We start from the raw sequence: 20,582 nt of genomic DNA, 5'->3' as shown, positions 1-20,582 counted from the left end.
TGTTATTTAACATTCCCAGCTGGGGAGTATTTTAAATGTGCATCACATCCATTATTTTCTTCAGACATGGATTTATTTTTTTTCCTTCTGTGAAAAACAAGCAAGTATTTTTTCTCCCCTTACACTGAAACCCTTGACAAATAAGTCTTGGCAGAGTTATATTTTTTGCATTGCTTTAAGGGTAATGAACTTCTCCCTTCTATAGAACTATAATATAGCTTATTTGCATTATATATTTCTTAGAAGGAGTAAATTAATTACTTTACAGTGCAAACCTTGTGTTGATTTGACAAGGATATAGAATTTTCCTTTTTTATTTAACCTCATTCACCATTTCATTTTAATATTGTTCACTATATATACACGGTATATTTTACCTCTACTTCTTTTTTTAAACATTTTACTCCTACATTAACACCATCTCTGAATCCTTATTCCCTGAACTCACAGATTCAGTTTTAGACAAACTGTTAAACCCGTAGCCTGAAGAATACAAATGAGACTGAAAAGGCACAAACCGAACTGGGATGCATTAAAAGCTGAAGTGGTGATTAGTAAATGAGATGCAGGTGAGTGTGATTACTGAGCTGGTGGTGGTGATGAGCACGTTGATGGAGAGAGAAGTGCGATAGTCAGCAGGGGACTCTGGGAAATGGGGTTCTTGGAGGATGTGATTCAGACATCCGTCTAGCAGGTGTTGTAGGATCTTTAACGCTGCAACCTGTAAATTTTTTATATGATCGTTTTCATGAGAAACTTAGTAATCATAAAAAAAAATCAACTAATTTAAGCATAATCTAATGCAAACCTTAACTAATTGGCTTTAAAAGGTCCCATACTTTACTTTGTTTTTCAACAAAATATTAAAGGTCCCTTAAAGTGTTTGTAATTCACACAGTTTGTAATTCACCGGTATTTAAACAGACTAGTCGAATCAGCTGTATTTGAGCTGAAGAATCACCAAAATGTGACCGTTACACCCTCCTGGACTGGATTTAAAGAGCCCTCCCCTAAAGGGTGTCTGTTAAAGCCCCAGCTGAAAAACCTCTCTCAGATGATATATTTATTGTACCTCAGTCTCCTTATATTTCACTTTTCTACCAAACACACCATTTGGTCTATGTAAATGAGCTGCTGCTGAGCCACGCCCCTCAGAGAACTGCAGAGCTGGGTGGAGTTGAGTGACAAGCCGTGGGAGGGTTTTCCTCATGTGAGGTCACATTAGGGGGAGAAACTAACTGGCCTTTTTAAACCTTGTGTATATAAAAATGAGAAAAAGAATGTTTCCACCTTTTTTTTTTCTTTCTTGTACACACACACACACACACACACACACACACATTTGCACACTGGAGACTCATTTAAATATCTAAAAATAATTAAAAGTGTTAATTTAACTAAAAGAAGTATTAAATTTTTTATATATATATATTTTTTTTTAATTAAAAAAGCAAGCCAATCTTAATTCATTAAAATAAGACAATTAAGCCCAGTTATTTTATTAGAAAAAATAAGTGTGAGCTGTAACGCCCCAACCTAAAAGTTAGTTCCGTGTTCCGCGGCATCTGTCTCAAGCTGCCTTATACTCCTTTATTCACACTCATTTATTCGGATATATCCTTAGTCTTAAATGTCTCTTCTGAATTTAGTTTTTGTAAAGGCTGAACACCACAAGTCACAAATTTCTCTTAATTTATAAATCCTTATGAAGTCAAATCTCTGTCTTATGCATTGTACGTTATACAATATATAATTCACAGAGTCTGCTGGGGCTAATGAACACGTTACATGCCATAATGATCGCAGTCCCCACACTCAAAAAGGGTTTAAAAAGTCCAGACAGAATTAGGTTACATTAAATAATTTGTCACTTAATGAAACCTTTTGGTGTCCGGTTATTCATCTTTGTTCAACTTAATTCATTTATCCGTAGCAGGAAATGTATATAAGCATGCATTTAAGTGCAAATGGCTTTAACGGGATGTATACATCGATAGTGGGCCGGTTGTAAATATTGACATTCAATTATCTCAGCGTGTCTTTTTTCCTTTGTGTCAGGACGATTGCTTTCAGCGAGATGTGATTCTCTTACTGTATTCTGTAGAGACCGACCGAGGAGACTGCGCAGGTGAACGAGGCTGCAGTGCTGCAGTACGCCGGTACTTTATCTCCTTTCACGCAAAGTCTATAGGGATTCGAACAAGGTTTCATATGAACAGACACAGAAAAAAAAAAAAAAAAACTATCAGAGTTAACCCTTCGCTTGACCAGGACTCGGTTTAAAAAGAAAACAGAAATCCATTTCCCCTTTCTCCGCGTCTATTAGGTTTTATCAATTCAATTTCATCCACTTTGGACATTGAAAGCATTCTGCTGAGGATAAATCAGGATATTTCATGTTACATAAATGAAGTTAGGGTTGATCCAATGCATGTGCGAGAGATAATAAGGGTTGCTAGGGTGGATTGATCCAACCTACGGGCAGGTGAGGCAAAGCCCTATGACATTAATCATTTGCTCAATACACGAATCGAAGGACCGAAGAATAGAGGAAGAATGTTATTCCACAGGGATACCGTAGGGTTTTTAACACATGTACTGCACTGTAGCAGTCAAACATGGAAACAAACACTAGTAGAGAGGCTAATAGGATTCCTGCTGCCCCTTTCTTTACCTTCTGTGAACATTTTCAGTAGACGAGAAGCAGGTGGCAGGACAATCAATGCCAGGGTGCTTGAGTTGAGGTTTTGAGATTTGAAGAAAATACTCCACTGCTACGGAGATTTTTATTGCACTACACAAAATATATATTTTTTTAATCGCAAAAATGAAAGGGGATGCACGGTGGCTTAGTGGTAAGCGCCTGCACCTCCAGGTTTCGGGTCTGAGTGCATGGAGTTTGCATGTTCTCCCCATGCTTTTTGGGTTTCCTCCGGGTATACTGGTTTCCTCCCACGGTCCAAAGACATGCAGGTTAGGCTAATTGCATATGTGTGCCCTGTGATGGATTGGCAACCTGTCCAGGGTGTACCCCACCTCATGCCCTACTGTACGTCTCTTCTGATAAGCCCCAGCCCCCCTGCAACCCTGTATAAAGGATAAAGCAGTATAGAAGATGAATAAGTGAGTGACAAAGAACATTCAAGAATTCTTTTTTTTTTCATGCGTCTCATACACTGTATAAACAGGAATGGGGAAACACACCTGGGTGTATGTTTTCTGAGCAGGGTTACTTTTAAAGTGTACTTAATACCGGCCTATTGCATGAGTCAGGTTTAATTAATGCCTCTTTAATTTTCTTGATGTATATGTCTCTTTCTCTCTCTCTCTCTTTCTGTTCTTCCTGAATGTAAACATGATAAACTATCCCCCTGTTGTCGGCAACTGTCTCCTCTCCTGATTTCAAACACCTGCAACAATAGGGAAGGCAAATCATGCAGTTATGCATAATGACCAGCAGGTGGCTTTATAAAACTACACACCACACTGTAGAAATGGATTCGATTTAGTTGTACAGTATATCACAATTCTTTTGTGTCGCCAGGTCATGCAATGCCACATTGATTTCAAAACCGATTTAAAAACAAAAATATAAAATTGGTTAGAACTGCATAAATTTGGTGAGAATTGTGTGTGTATATACAATAGATAAATCACAATATTTATAAAATTGTGATACAGAATTGCAATACAAATTAAATTGTCAATAGGTATCAAGATATCGCATCGAGTTCTCCCTGATGATTCCCATCATGTATGTACCTCAGCGCCGTTCAGAAATGTAGTGAAGAAGAAAAGTACTGATATTAGTTGTAGGATGTAGTGAAATAACAGTAAAAAAGTTTCCCCTAATAGCATTATTAATGTAATGAACAGATACTTGAAACATGTACTTAAGTACAGTAACAAAGTAAATGCACTTGGCTACCATCTCTGCTTGAAACACACACACATACATGAATGTACATGCATGCTCATCCTGTCCTTGGGAAAACCTTCTATTGATATCACTATTAATGTAGATCATTAAAGCTATTACACTATACAGTACCTAACCCTTACCTTAACCCAAGGTTTTGTTAAACTCTTTGGTTTTGAAATAAAAGCTGCTGTTGGTCTCAGCCTAATCAAAACTCCTATACTGTGTGTGTGTGTATATATATATATATATATATATATATATATATATATATATATATATATATATATGTCATGTAAGCAGGACAGGTGTGATCCGCGTTAGACCTGATTCTGTATTATAGTTAAAACCAATCAGACTGTTCTAAATTAAGTTCTAATTTATGCATAAATAAGAAACACATTTGGAGCAATATTGCACAGTTTGTCTTTTTTTTTCTGCTTTTACCAGCTTTATTGGTTTATTGGCAGCACAAATGAGAGAGAAGCACTTTTATATCGTAAATGAGATTGAGCGGCCGTTCTTGTGAAGCTTCCTTGAGTAATAACTATTTCATAAATCTAAGGTTTTTAGAAGGACAGCTATACTGGATATTGGATGGCTTTACTGGTTTGGTCTTAAATTCTCATTCATAGGAAAACCTTTTACAGCATTAGACAGAGAGAGAAAGAGAGAAAGAGAGAGAGAGAGATTTGACAACAAAGGCAAGTCGGACTTTGCATAACTCGATATTCAGTTTAGGAAGTAGCCGTAGAAATCATCAATCCTTAGTTATCTGTTTTTTTTTGTTTTTTTTAGACCTGCAGCACATTTTAAATAGAATCTGCTTTGAGTAAGTAGTTTGAATTCATTTGTGTCCCTAGACAGTTGAGTCACTGGAAACACAGGTTTGCTTTAAGATAAAACCTTTATCCTGATATGAGTGAGCGCCTTTACCGTGACTCCGCCCCGGCCTCAGGGCCTCACCGAATGGGTTGATGTGCAGGAAATTAATTCAAGATGATCTTCTTCTTTGTCTTTCGGCTGTTCCCTTTCAGGGGTCGCCACAGCGAATCATCTGCCTCCGTCTAACCCTATCCTCTGCATCCTCTTCTCTCACTCCAAATAACTTCATGTCCTCTCTCACTGCATCCATAAATCTCCTCTTTGGTCTTCCTCTAGACCTCCTGCCTGGCAGTTCCAACCTCAACATCCTTCTACGGATATATTCACAGTCTCTACTCCGAACATGTCCAAACCACCTCTCTGACTTTATCTCCGAAACATCTAACATGGGTTGTCCCTCTGATAAACTCATTCTTGATCCTATCCATCCTTGTCACTCCCAAAGAGAACCTCAACATCGTACAAAACAATAATTATCCTAAAAGTTTTTAAAGTTTTTAAATTTCTTTGAAACAAATGTTTAATGACTTACATCATTATTTCTCTTTATATATTTAAAAAGCACTGAATTCGCCTTTCCTGGTCTCTAAAACCGCAGACACACACGAGATTAAAACCAACAATGCACTGATGAATGAGACGTCTAATTGGACAGTTTTACTCCATACAGTAGGTCATGTTCAGTATACGTCATACACATTACCTGTAATAAATTGCACTTTTGTTAGACAACTGTGATTTTAATTTCTATGCAATTAATTGTACAGCACTTTGTATTATACTTAATGTTTTTAATTAAGCTTAATGTTCATTTAACCAGTGCAAAGATGCAGATGCAGATAAAATGCAGACTGCAGTCTTTATGATAAAGAAAGAAAAGAAAAAAAAAACATTCCACGACCCATAATGCTCAAACATAGTCAATTTTTTTTGACTATTTTTGTCAGACACCAGACACCAGACTATCGCATTTGTATGTTCTTTTTGAATATTATGTTTTAGTCCCATTTTACTGTAATAACAGCCTCCACTCCTTTGAAAAGGCTTCAGGTTTGGGAGCATGGCTACAGGGATAATTGTTCATCCCATGCTTCTAATTTTAGGGCAGCAGTTTAGAAAAGGCCCAAATATTGGTATAGTCAGGTGTGCACAAGCCTTTGGCGATATATATATATATATATATATATATATATATATATATATATATATATATATATATATATATATATATATAAAATATTGCAAAAGCACTTTGCTTTCCCAGCCGATAAAAGATGAAAGTAAGTCTGCAACATCCCATTATTCTGGAAACCTTTTGTATCTCTCTGTCTGGATGTACATACATTCAGTTCATAAGGCACGGAGTGAGGCAAGGTCAGATCTCAGGCCGAGGCTATAATCAGATGCTTATCCAATTTTCTTTATTAAAGACAGATCAAAAGCAGTATATAAAAGAAACACAGCTGGAAGCTGCAGACGAACAAAGGTTATATTGACACGCGGGATAATGAGATGTGCTGAGACAATTATTTAGGGATCAGTTTGAATAATGAACAGCGCCAGTGACATAAATGATTACTGGAGTAGTACATAATCAGTGTGAGTCTGAAACACACCAAATGCCATTCACTTACAATGGCTTCAGAGTAAAGGAGGAAGGAAGGCATCGAGCCGTATCCGAGTCGAAATTTCTGACAGTCTCACAACCCTGCAGCAGCCATTGCGGGGAAAAGTAAAACCAATTTCCACCAATTATTTTGTTACATTTATTTATTTAATTGTTTAATCTTTTTTTCATAGATGGTATGGTTACGGAATAGCCGTCTCCACTATATCGACTCACAAACATCATAACATATGTACAGTACGGAACACCTTTCTTAAAATATTTCTTCACATCACTCTTCAACACACCGCTTCAGAGTGCAGAAGAAGTGGGTCAATGTGTCTCCTGGCTGAGACGTACCTTAAGTTTCCTGGTGCACTTGTGATGCATAATTAACTATTACTATTTCTTTAACAAACCACCACATGTCTCAGCTCCCCTGAAGCGTGTGTATATGTTCCAGCTGAAATACGCCTCCCATGATGCCTTTTTCCATTCCTCAAAGTCTCTTTATTTTACTCCTCATCAATGTGTCAATGTAAATGAGCTCCTGCTGAGCCACGCCCTTCAGGCAACAGCAGAGCTCAACAACAACGGGATCTTCTTATGTGAGGTCACAGTAGGAGGAAAATCTAATAAGCATTTTTTTTATTCTAGTGTTGCCAAATGTCCTGTCAATCAAATAAATATAATAGCAGAATAAAAGTATTGCGATGCCATAAATACACTGTACGAGAAATCTCTTATCTTCACTTTGCAGACTTTGCTCATTAATCACCTATATTCAGCGTATTCTCTGTCTATTTTATCGAGCTGGTAAACAAGCGCTCCATAAATGCCTGGATCTGTCTGGATGATTTGTTAAATGTTAATTGGCACAACTCTCTCATAACTCAGTTGTTGTGTCCAATAAATCAATAACCCCGAGTAAGACGTTGAGGAAAGCGGAGAGCTGGAAGGAAGGAAGGAAGGAAGGAAGCTTGCTCGCTGTTTATTCTGACACTCGAGACATTTTTCTATAGCAGCCATTTTGTCAATTAGATTACACACCACAGCGCTGTCCAAGTCTCAAATCTGATTGGTCAGAAGCTGTTGATACGTTTTCTATAACAGCAGCCCTGACAGTAGTTCAGGTTGTATTACGAAAGGTTTACATCGGCGTCAGGGCATATCATACCAGCCTGAGGTGGAACTTTTTCTTTCATCATTCTACGAGGGGTGTTCAAGTCAAACCGAGACTTTTGATTGTGCGGAATAACACACACAGTAATGAGAGTAAAAACCTCTTTTAATTTTTTTTTTATGTACAGTAATCCCCGGCTACTCTAATGCACTTATCCCAGTGTTTCATACCAGTATGGATACCATCATGGTAGAAAGTTTTCTCTTTATACCCAGAATACCATTTGTTCTCGTGTGCTCGGAACCCCTGCAGCGGACTCTGAACCACCTCGACCGGCATTGTTTAAAACATTTGCACCATTCCATGGCCAAAAGTCTCATCACTGCTCTGTACTTGTCTCGTAATTTCATCACAAGTCCCTGTTTGACTTGAACAGCCAAGTCGTAGGTGACGAAGGAATTTTATGTGGGCCACCTCATATTCATATCTTAACAAATTGAATATCAAATGTTTCTAGACATTGGACATTGCTCACACCCAAGACATTTATGGTCCGTTTATGGACATTATACATTTAAACATTCATGCACATTTGCACTCACCCTGGACATTTCTAATTCATTTCATTTTGCACACTTTTGCACATTTTTCCATATTTCCATATTTGTACAGACATTATTATTGTCTATATTTTGTATAGCTAAGTTTTCAAAATATTTTGATATCCTATATTTTATATTTTGTTCTTCTATTTTATTCTTATTCTATTCCATAATTTATTTCTAATTGATGATCTTGATTTTAAGGTCACAGGCAGTCGTACTGTATAAGCATTTACTGCAGATCGTACTGTCTATGACTGTGTATGTGACGAATAAAATTACTGTTTTAATTTAGACATCAAAGGTCCCCTACTTTACTACTTTTTAAACAAGTTAACAAACATATAACCAGTCAAAAGTTTGTGTGTGTGTGTGTGTGTGAGTGTGTTAATGCTCCAGCTGAAATCCCTCTTAGATAATGCATTTTTTTTATACCTTAAATTCCCTTTGTTCTTCACTCCTCCTCTAAATGTGCTGGTTTAGTGTTTATGTAAATGAGTTATTGTTGAGCGACGCCCCTTTAGAAAATATCTTGATTTTTACACACTCACTCACTCACACACTCATCATCTACACTGCTTTATCCTGTATACAGATGTTGCGGGGGGCCTGAAGCCTATCACAGGGGACTTAGGTAATGAGGCAGGGTACACCCACACACACCCACACACACCCACACACACACACACAGACAATTTGGGAAAGCTAATAAGTTTTGAACTGTGGGAGGAAACCGAAGTATACGGGGGGAAACCCAACAAGCATATGGAGAAGATGCAAACTCCATGCACAAAGATCAAAGGTGGGAATCAAACTCCTGTCCTGATTTTTACTTATTAGTAGAATATTATACAGAACAATAGATTTTACAGTAAAATAGAAGGTGTTGTTTTTCCTCATTGTCTCGCACATTATCTTGGATTCATTATTTATTCATATATTTATTTCCTACTTTATTTCTGGGCTTGATTATGAAATATCAGTACTGAGGTGCCAGCAAAGCTGCGGAGATGCAGGTGTGAAGATCAATACAGTCAGCGTGGGCGAACTGAGCAATGCTCTTTGATGCAGGACCTCCCTGAATATAAATGCCCTTGCATCAAGAATCTCACAACAAGGGTTCAAGAAACAGGAACCTCGCTGCTCCTAGATCCAGAGATATAAGTCACCTTTTACAGGGTTGTTTTTTTTTTTTTTTTTTTTTTTTTGCAATGAGCTTCTGATGTAGAAACAACAAATTAATCGGATCCCATAAACCAGAGAATGATAAGCATGAAAACCGCTGCTTCAAAAGAATCCAGTTGAAGGGAAAGTTTTCTGGAGTGTGTGAGAGAAATCCAAATTGAGGAGCGATAAGAGAAGCGAGAGAGAGAGATTGATCCTGACGCCGAACAACACAGGCATGTCAGATAGACAGAGTGTTCTCTCATGCTGGAACTGATGTTGCAGAGTCAGCGTTCACTGTTTGTTCTTGTTCTAGCTTTGATGGCTCTTGTCTATTTTCTTCTGACGCGAAGAACTCGCTGTGATGTTAATCACATAAAAACTGTCACAATTAACGAGATGTGACACTTTAACTCCGTATAAGTTTCTCAGCAGCAATCAGGGAGATGAAACGCTTTATTGATGGTCATCTGGAGGTTTTTTTTTTTTTCTTTTCTTTTCTTCTTCGCCCCGAAACCAAATCATTTTCTTGTATGACTGTTTTGTCGACTTAAAACCCTTACCCAGCTGATGCGTATCTTACAAAATAGGAAATCAAACAGAATATATTTGTATGACTAAAACAGTCCATCTTTTTCTTTTTTTTTTCTTTCTTTTTTTTCCTTTTCAGTTCGTGCCCTCAAACAGTTTTCATGTTCGCTTGAAAGCAGACTGCTATAGATTTCTGCCTGGCCAGTTGTTCTAACATTTCTTCCTTATCATTCACAGATAGCTGCGATGGATCGCTAGCGTCCGGACTGCCTGCGGCCTCTTTTCAGAGTTCTTCACATTTCTCAGAAAGTCGGGCTGCGAACTTTGCCAAGCTGAACAGAAGAGATGGTTCGTAACGTATAATAATTCTCTTCCTCTGTTCACATCATACTATCACTACTAGTTCCATCCTGGCAAGGAGGCAAGAAACTCCAGTGAAAAGAAATTGATATGTAGTCGGTCAGATTAAAGAGGACATATTACAATTGCTAACACTAAATGTAACTTTCTAAATAAATTAAATTGTTTGCAATTACCATTTTTTCGATTTAATTTAATTCCATGCCATTAATGCTTATTGTTTCATTTGTTTCAAGCAGGGGTATTTCTTACATGTTCAAAAACTACTTAACTACTAATATGCATTGAAACACTGTCGTCTACCTTGTGATTTTTGTCACGTCTCATAAAAAGCGATTATCTTTTTGTCTGCCGATTTTCTACACCACAGTCCAGTCCATTAGGTTGCTATATTACACCAATAACACATAAATCAATAGAAATGGGAATCTTCTACTACTTTTTCCAAACATGGTTGTGCGTTTTGCAGATAGCCTCGTATATATTCAGGCCTGGGTAAAATACATACTGTATGTAAGTCCTATACGTGAGTAAAAATAGTGATATACCAGGTAAAATATTATTGAAGTAAAGTTTTTCAAATACTGAGCTTGTATTAACTTACTGTAGCTTTTAAGACACAGCAAAAGATCCTCCCTCTCTCTCTTTTTCTCTTACTTCCTCTCTCTCGCGCTGTAAACTGTTAGCGTGCTATTTCTGTTGCTGTCAAACACCTGCTACATGATTGAGCATTTCAAGGAGGGAAGGCAAATCATGCAATTACATATAATAGTCAGTACCGCTTCATATACTACTGTACACACTGCTGTGGTTTTGTAGTTAAGTCAAAAATACAGATGTTTATGACGTAGTGGAGGAAAAGTAAAAAAAAAAAAAACTACTCCAGTAAAGGAGACGTGCAAAATGTGCTTAAGTACAGTAACAAAGTCACATTCCACCTCTAGGTATTTTTACTGAGGAATTCATAAATTTTAGAGAATGTTACATTTCAATGTTTACCCAAATAGTTCCGATAGTGAAAATTGCTTCTGAATAAATAAATAAATAAATAAAAAATGTACCAATCAATTCTAATTCTATTAATAAAAGATCAGTTAAATTGCACAATCAGTTAAATGGCACATGGCTCTCATGAGGACATTAGCATTGACAGGAACTACAACTAAAGAACTAAATGATCACAATTAAGACCTGTGCAGTAGAGTAGTGCTGCGACAGCGAAGCCCTACCAGGGGTCGATCCTCAATAATCAAATCCTATATTGGCTTCACGGAAACAAATGGTGACAGAGTGACATGGTTCAGTCATGTGGAACTGATGTACACACAAGTTTAATTGGTGTTTTGAAATGTCATTTAATGAATTTAATTGATTTGATTTGCATCCATACATACATCCATCCATACATACATACCCCTTACGCCTTGTAGGGTTGTGTGTGGTGGCAGAGCTGGAACTTTTCCCAGGGAACTCAGGGCATGTGGTGCATTACAAGCACACACACACACACACACACACACACACACACACACACACACAAAATCAAGAATAAGAACGAATACAGCGGTAATAAACACATACAGTACAACCCTGAAGTTTGATTTCCTAGCATGTGTGGAGTGCATGGGTTGTTTCTCAACATCTGGAATGTCAGTAGCACCTTTAGAAATATAGTTATTGAGAAAAATAGTGATGTTATCAATACTTATTTTACTCACTGTATTCGAAAATATTTTCCATTTGTTACAGAATCAGCTTCTTCTTTTTTTTTTTTTTGACGTCCAGTCCAACATTTTTTTACTCAACTCTTTGTGAACGACCTTCTTTCTAGCAACAACACACTTGACTACACTGGTTGAAAGTACCACTTATTTTAATTATTATAATCTGTGCAACTTGATGGATGTGACTCATTTTGCATCAAGTCCATGTCCTTAAATAAAAACACCCACAAAACGAACCAACAAAATTTTTACATTTAAGTTTTTTTTTTTACATGACGTTCAGTAGAACCGACGGTAAAGCTGTGTCTTAAATACAAGATCGATACATTCGCTTGATTATTATTTTTTTTTTTACCTTAACAGCAGGTTGAATGCAAAAAAAGAACGGTAATAGCATCAGCACCGGCAGCAACAGATTCAGCTGCATGATTAAAATGTCTCCACCTTGCCAGAGTACAGCAGGTCCTCTTTGCCACTCGTCAATAGTGACACAACAACAGGAAGAATAAACAGCCCGTTCACGTTGCTCTACACTTGACATTCAGCTTATAATAATCAGGACAACTGTTCGGCTCGGCAAACATGATTCATCTGCTGGAGAGCTGGCTCGGTGGCTGAGGCGGTAAAAAAATCAAGACTTCACACCCTTTTTTTACCAGGGAGAAAACGAGATAATAATAAGTACGCATATAAAAAAATCTGATCAGTCATTTGGTGAACGTACAGGTAGTCATGATTTCTATTGTAAATATATAATTATTCATTTTTATTATTTAATATAAACTTAACAGGCTGTGAGAATGGTTTTCTGTTGAGAAAAAAAAAAATCTGATGCTTGCGACAAGATGCTTCATTTACAACAGCAACATTTACAGTCACAGCTGTCACTGTCAGCACAACATACACACCCAGGATTGCTTCATCCTTCATACGCTGGAGCCACGGCCCTTATTCATCAAAGGTGTGAAATTCACCAATTCCATGTAACATACACTCACTCACACAACACGGCTGTTTCTGTTTTCCCATCATGCTCTGCACCTACAAAAAGGTTTGTCACCTTTTGTACCATATTTCACACCACACTTCATCATACATTACAGTTGTTAGCTTTCCTTGTATAGACATTCAGCTATTTGTTTCCTCCCCTATGGCGCGTATGCCTGTCTGTTTCAGCCCCATTATATTCTATCCTACAGAGTTTTCCGTCTAGTTATTCCCCTGTTTTGGTGATGTACAGTTTCCAGATTGAATTCAGATTTCGAACTTTCCAACCTGTTTGACTAGACAGGATTTTGCACCAGTACCTCGGTAGTTTAATTTAAGCCGTTCTGGAGGTGTAATTCCGTTTTGCGAAATGCTTTTTCCCATAGGAAATAATGTATATGCCAGAGGTGAAAACGATTTACTTGCGTTACTGTAATTAAGTTTTTTTTTTGTGTACTTTTACTTTTTAAAGTATTTTTTTTTTTTTCTGTAGTTTTACTTTTACTTAAGCATGTTTTGTTTGAAGTTTCGTACTTTGCTACATTTTAAATCATATTCATTACTAAGTAAAAAATTGCACCCCGGAAACCACTGCACTGATTGACTGATGGGCGTGAAGAACAAACAGGCTAAATTCACAAGAACGATGAAGACGGACAAAACACATGCCAGTGATTTACAATACAGACCCAGCTGAAAGCGAAATGCCATTAAATTCTTATAAAGCAAATCCCTGGCCACTTTGATTTCAAGCACAAAAAAAGGCAACAGCTTTATTATGCAAAGGTGTTCCTTTAATTAAAAGCAACTAGTTTGAGATTTATATCCTATATTTATATCCTCTTGTCTTTTTCGAACTACACTAGAATCCCCCACCCCACCCCCGCTGTTACTCTGAGTAAAGTTTTAATGAGCTACTTTTTACTTTTACTTGAGTAGATTTTTATAATGGTACAGTAATTTTACTTGTACTTCAGTACTTGTAAGAAAATTTATTACTCTTTCCACCTCTGGTAAATATAATTACCAATATTACCAATTTTCATATAATATATAATCATATTTGGGGATATAAAAACATTTAGATAAGACGCGTAAATGAAGTAAAATATGAAATTAAATAGACTTACTAACCCCCCAATTCCCCCCCCCCCCGCAAAAAAAAAAAAAAAGATAACTTGCTATGCTTGGCTTTCCAATGATGCAAACAAGTTCAAACGGCGTTCGCATCGGCTCGGTCCCTAGTATGCCGAAAATAATAATTTTTAATATTTTAGTTATTAAAGGCAAAAGTTATGAGGCAGGCATTCATATGCCGAGGAACTACTGTATTCAGCCTGGCACTACATTATTTTTATTATTATTTGGTAATAATGTTAAATAAAGGCCCCAAACACATAGTCACAAAAGCGACTTCTAAACAGTACAATATTAATACCAAACCCATGGCCTCCGCGAGACTCATGCTGACCACTAGGGGCAGGCTGTTGATGATAGTAACAACGAGCGCCACAAAAATACCAAACAGCAAATAACTGGAATATTGAATTGCAAAGCAGCAAAAAAGGTAAAAAAAACAAACAAACTGGCTTAACATATGAGACGCTCTCTGTGAAAGTGGACGTGATGCTACACAAACACCATATGTTTGGTAGAGTAATTTTCGAGCTAAGATGCACCTCATATGTGTGGCATGAGATACACTCTCTGTGTGTGGGAAGCTGTTGGGTCTGTCCCAATCTCCGATCGGAATTCTAAACCATGCTAAAAACATAAGGGACCATACTGTAGGTATTGTGTGATTGTTTTTGCGATGCTGTGTTTGGGTCGTCCATTCAACGGTATCTCAACATAATTTTATCAAAGTCATTCTAACTATAAAAAAAAAAACCAATGCTGCATCGGCGGTGATCGCATTCGCAATATAATTACAACTATTTTACAACCCTCATACAGTACTGTATATACAACATTAGTGTTCCTGCCGGGCACTTAAATCAAAAGCCCAGACACATTTGTGCCATTACTCTAACCAGTACATGTTCTACTGATCATTTTTACAGACATGATAATATTACAGATATATTCATCCATCTCAGTTAATGCTTCATCGTGGTTAGTGTTGTGGTGAGTTTTCCGGGAACGTTGGATCTACAGTAAGCCGGAACATTGGGTGTACACGCTTAATGGGATGCCAGTCTATCACAAAGCACTAAGCACTATGCGCTCACACACACACGTATTCATTCCTAGGGGCGTTTTAGCATTTCCACTTGACTCACTGCAATGTTGTTGGGAGGTTTTAGGAAAACAGAACCTAGAAGACGCTCACATGAACACTTGGAGAACACTTTAAACACCAGGAAGACCAAACCTGAGCTCGGGATTAAAACCCGGAGCCCTGGAGCTGTGAATCCAGCATGCAGCTGTAATACAGATCTGTAATTAAACATAACATTCCAAATATGATTGTTTTAATAGACTTTATTCTTTGTATTTTTTTTTTCAGTGATTGGAGCTTACTGATTAAAGATGTTTTTTCTTCCGCCAAAAAAAAATAGCTATTTGAAAAACAGAAATTGCTGGTAATGAGACAATCAATTCACTTTAGACATCTCAATCTCAGCTCAAGCGTTTATGAATTTCATTGGATTTCCGCGAAGTTTTCGTCGTATCCCCTGACTGTTTTATTGCTTAAACTATTATAAATCAAAGGTCCCATAGTTTACTATAGCAGGTTTCAAAACTTCCCAAAATGTGTGCGTGCGTGCAGGTTAATGCACCAGAAGAAATACCCCACAGATTAGATTCATTTTAGACCTCAATGTCTGTTTCACTCCTTCTCCAAAAATGCTGTTTCAGTGTCTACGTGAATGAGATGTTGTCGAGCCACACCTTCTTCTGAAAATACAGAGCTGAGCAACAACCCTGGGGGGGCAACACAAATACACACACACACACACACACACACACATGTTAGAATGTCTAAAAATGAAATTGAATTTCCCATAATACATTTTTTGAAACGTTATATTTGGTATTGTTTTAGACAGATGGCCCAAAGCTGGTCCTACTTCTGTATTACAGCCTCTAACATCTGGTTTTTAAGAAATTGCCGGTGAACATGAGTGTTAAATTACATCCAGTTAGATGAAAAATGATTTGCATTTGATGGCTCAATTATGATCCGTTTCATGTGCGTCGTATGTATAACGGGATGTGATTTGTAAATGAAGGACTGGCGGCTATGATTGTGTCTCCATGCTGATTTATTCCTTGCGCCATAATCAATGCTAATTTCATACTTATTATTTATAAGTAAACCAGACCGTATGCCATTCCGGGCACTCAAATCTTCACTCGTTTCAATGCACAACTTTAATAAATGCTGCACAGATGTATAATGAGACCTTTGCAAAGTCTCAATGTTACTGTACATGAATATAAAATAAAGTTCCATGGCTTGCCAGTCCATCTGTCAATTTTCGAACAATCTGGCTTATTTGATTTAATATAAGAATAACAATGTTTATTGAAACCAATTTTTCGGATGTTGTGCATGTTTTTTAAGCTCCCCTATTTGTACCCAATGAACCGATTAAAGACGAGCCCTTCACTCACAGTAGATGAGCCATTCGGGAAAAACAAACTGAAAATCACACCTTCCGCTTTCCCCCCGTCTTCAACTGAGTAATTACTCTGGCTGCAGTGTCCAAGCTATTTTCAGCCTTCACCAGCCTCCGCTGTGTGCGAGCTCCTCGCAAACAGAACATTTTTCCTCCCCGAGGGAGGCGAGGAGGCTGTGTAAATGTTACTCCCTGCGTGCCGGAGATCTCCGGCGCGATATTCATCTCTCATCTCTTCCTATAGTATTGACTCTCAGCCTGCAGCAGCTAAGTAATGAACCATTCTGGTGTGTTCCGTCACACTCCAGAGGGCATGAGGGCATCGTTTTGGAAGACTCGCTAACATCAGAATGCAGCGTTTAGTTTTTAGTTTTTCTTTTTAATCACAATGTGGTTAAGATTTTTATGCATTTAACCCAAATAAATGAGTCAAGCAGTGTAGTTTATATCGCTACTGGCTCAGACCAAGAATTATAAAAGAAAGAAACAGAAAGTGGAGGTGGACTCTACTGTCTATTCATGGTGACAACAACACTGTTACTGTTTTTTTTTTTTTACCATCTGTCCCTCATTTATTATGAGTAAGCTCGTTGAAGTGTCCCGACCGTCCCTTGATGACGTGCTGCTATTCTAGGATGAACTGTGGAGGCCTGGCCGATCAGCAGTCCCTGAGAGTCTCCTCCAGGAGTCCACCCTACAACATTCTGGTTACCGCAGTTCCTACTTTATTGCCAGTCTTGCTCACACTCTTGCTAAAACTGAGCGCTTCCCATCCACACTGTATTCAACATGTAAAAAAAATAAAAACAAATAAATAAATAAATGGATACTGCCTACACAGGATGTAATCGAAGGCAAGGAATTGCACAGCTCGATTTTTGAAGGCAGAAAACAATGATGGAGAAAAAAAAAACCATGGCACAGCAGGAAGAGGAAGGGAGAACATTTTGGTGTATAAATAGACGTTATTTGTAATAGTTTTGACTTAGGAATTAATTTTCAGTAACAAAAGTGTTACTTTAGGGTTGCAAAGTTCCCACAATTTATGATTCATTATTAAATAATCAATAATCATTTTTAATTAATAATAACAAAGTACGGGTGGCACCGTGGTGTATTGGTTAGCACTGTCGCCTTGTACCTCCTACCTTGTTTTTTAATTTGTTTTATTTTTACTTTATATTTTTCTATTAATTATTTTTATGTAATTTTTGGGGGGCTGAGGAACGAATAATTTGGGTTTCCATTATTTCTTATGGGAAAATTTGCTTTGATTCACGAGTGTTGTGGAATACGAACCCGAACTTTAAAAGCAACACGTGAACAAGTTAATAGCTACGGCAAAATATTATGCAACACAAACAATTGTTCTTTTTTTTTTATTAATGCCAATTTATTGAGTAATTAATAAACATGTATGGTGTGTGTAAGTATGTGTAGATATTCCAGAAAAGTTGCAATGCATGACAATTCTAAAAGTCCATTTCAAACCTTTTTTTTTATACAAACTTTTTGTTGTAATTTAAGAATTGCTTACATTCAAGATATTGACTCGAGATAGTAGAGGCAAGCAGTTAGCAGCATCCATTTTCTAAAAAAAAAAAAACGTTGTAAATTCCGGTGACAATTTATCAGTGAAAGACTTCTTCCCAAATTGCTTTTTCTTACAATTTGATACGCAGTCAGGCCAAAAGTATGTGAACACCAAATAATCACAATCACCAAACATATCACTTTACTACTTGTTGTATGAATTACATTTCTTTCAAAATTCTTCTTGTCAGGAGGTGGTGGGTGGAGCCCGCAGTTAACAGACAGGTCACCGTGGCTGCAGTTGGACCTCAGGGCACGCATGGAGGTGACGGGAGTAGCCACACAGGGCCGCCATGGCAGCCATGACTGGATCAGCAGTTACACGCTTCTCTACAGCGACAGCGGGAGTGTGTGGAAGGAGTACAGGAACGAGGACCGGGTTGCGGTGAGTCCTCCCGAGCCTTAATTACATTATTTCATTGACGTCTCGCAACTAGCAATTTGTGGCAAGGCATGACTTTAGTGATTTCCATGTTTTTTTGTTTTGTTTTATGGTAAAATTGATAGTAATTAACCTCTCAGAAGCTCCTAAAGAATGAAGTTTTATTGGCTTTCTGACAATGTCCTTCTTTTAACTTACTCAGCCAATCAATTATACACATCCCATGAAGGAGTGGAAAATGGACTCAAGCGCTGTTACTATGGGTTGCGGCTTAATATAGCCGTGTATGATTACCGAAAATGAATCCAGTAAAAACAAATGAAGCCAGGGAAGGACTCTTGCAAATTTGCTGCATGGTTAGGAGCCTATAGTGACTAATGAATAGTATAATAGGTGCATCAGGATGCAAAGCCTCGGATTTCATTAAACATCGCAATTAGGGAACGGTAAAGCCACATTCTTTACATCAAATTTATTCCCCTGCTCAGTGAATTTGAAAGATGTTCCCTTCAAAGATGCAAATGCCTGTGAAACGTATAATTAATTCCTGTGAAAATGCAAATGATTGAAAGCTTTATGAAATCGCAATAATATTTGCCTGGTTATTAAAGCCATGGTGTCCACTGTTTCATGTCTAATTCTCCACTCACAGAATACATTTTGTTTTTAAATTATTATCAGGTTCTAGTTTACATGATTTACAGGCCTATTTTTTCTGTATTTAAAGTTTGGAGGAAACATTTTCGTTTCAAGTGACCAGTCAAATACAGTAAAAAAAACAAAAACAAAACATAAACGCATCCATTTATTGTCTATAGCGCTTGCTCTATGTGGGGTCGCAGAGGGGCTGGAGCCTATCCCAGGTCATTCAGTTCACAAGGAAGGGTACGTCCTGCATGGGGGGGCCAACCCATCACAAGGCACAGGAACATACACACAATTGTGCACTAAGGGCAATTCGGAAACACCAATCAGCCTACACAGCATGTCTTTGAATGTTGAAAGAAACCAGACGACCAGGAGGAAACGCACTGAGCAAACATGAGAAAAACCGAAGTGCGGACTCCACACAAACCCACAGCTGGGGGATTCGATCCTCCCACCATGGAGGTGCAAGTGAAGTGATAGTGCTAACCACTATATCAGCATGCCACCGAAAATAAAAGTCACAGACCCCTGACTACACTTCATTAACACTTAAATTATGATTTAGCAAGACTTTAAAGTATCATGATCCAGAAAGTGCTGTGTGACTACAGGCTTGTTGTTCTACTAAGTCAAACCCTATTGCAAATCATAAAAATAGCAATGTCTACACTGAGTCAATCTGTAGAGCAAGCTAAAAGCTTGTGCTAGCCTCCAGCTAACTACCTGATTAGACCACAATTCTGCAATCCAAAACCCGTTTTCCACCGAGGCACCTCCGGAGCTAGTTCAGAGCCGATGGCCAATTTCGAACCAGTTCTTTGTTTTCGAACAGCAAAAGCAAAAGACAAAAAAACAACAAAAAAAAAAAACAACGGTTCCATGGTGACACCAACAATTTGCTGGGCTAAAACATTTACATCAGTGGTTTTGGGTGGCGAGATTATTATAAGAAACTAAAAGTTTGTGATCTGCATGTAAATGCAATGGCCGGCTCAAATGCTTTCTAGTAATAAAGTTTTGATCTCAACATAGACTGGCAAAGCCAGCAGAACTTTACCGTTGTTGTTGTTTTTTGCCACTAGCCTTGCCTTTAGCATAGCTGGGAAAGCATAGACAAAGATGTAATAATGTGACTCTCTAGCTCATGGAACGCAGCCAGTGACCAATGCTTTTATGTCCTATAGAAGCTGCATAACCTGCATTAATTGTTTCAATTTTCTGGACCAAAAAGTGCAAATATTAATAGTACGGGCTTTCAGAAGCTACTAATACAAGGGGACGTTCAGGTCAAAGCGTTACTTGTGTTAAAATCTCTTGTGAATGAAAGCGTTAAACCAATTGACATTTACAGAAGACTTCAAGCACAGTACGGTGGTGAGACTCTTCAGTTGCAGTAAAACATTTGAATCGTTTTAAATAAGGCAGTGCGTCG

The 20,582-nt window shown here is 37.8% G+C and overlaps 1 protein-coding gene across 2 annotated transcripts in view; it reads left to right on the top strand.

The window, feature by feature from the left end:
* cntnap5a (contactin associated protein family member 5a) overlaps nucleotides 1-20,582 on the top strand; it is a 125,988-nt gene that overhangs the window by 27,858 nt on the left and 77,548 nt on the right. For both annotated transcript variants that reach the window (XM_053497380.1, XM_053497379.1), the window contains exons 2-3: nucleotides 10,068-10,178; nucleotides 18,312-18,505. In XM_053497380.1, coding sequence (XP_053353355.1) covers nucleotides 10,068-10,178; nucleotides 18,312-18,505 — 305 coding nt within the window. The remainder of the gene's footprint in view (nucleotides 1-10,067; nucleotides 10,179-18,311; nucleotides 18,506-20,582) is intronic.

The sequence above is a fragment of the Clarias gariepinus genome, chromosome 5 (genome assembly GCF_024256425.1).
Source record: "Clarias gariepinus isolate MV-2021 ecotype Netherlands chromosome 5, CGAR_prim_01v2, whole genome shotgun sequence".
NCBI lineage: Eukaryota > Metazoa > Chordata > Actinopteri > Siluriformes > Clariidae > Clarias > Clarias gariepinus.
The sequence above is the reverse complement of the archived record's forward strand: the minus strand, read 5'-3'. Positions and strand labels throughout refer to the sequence as shown.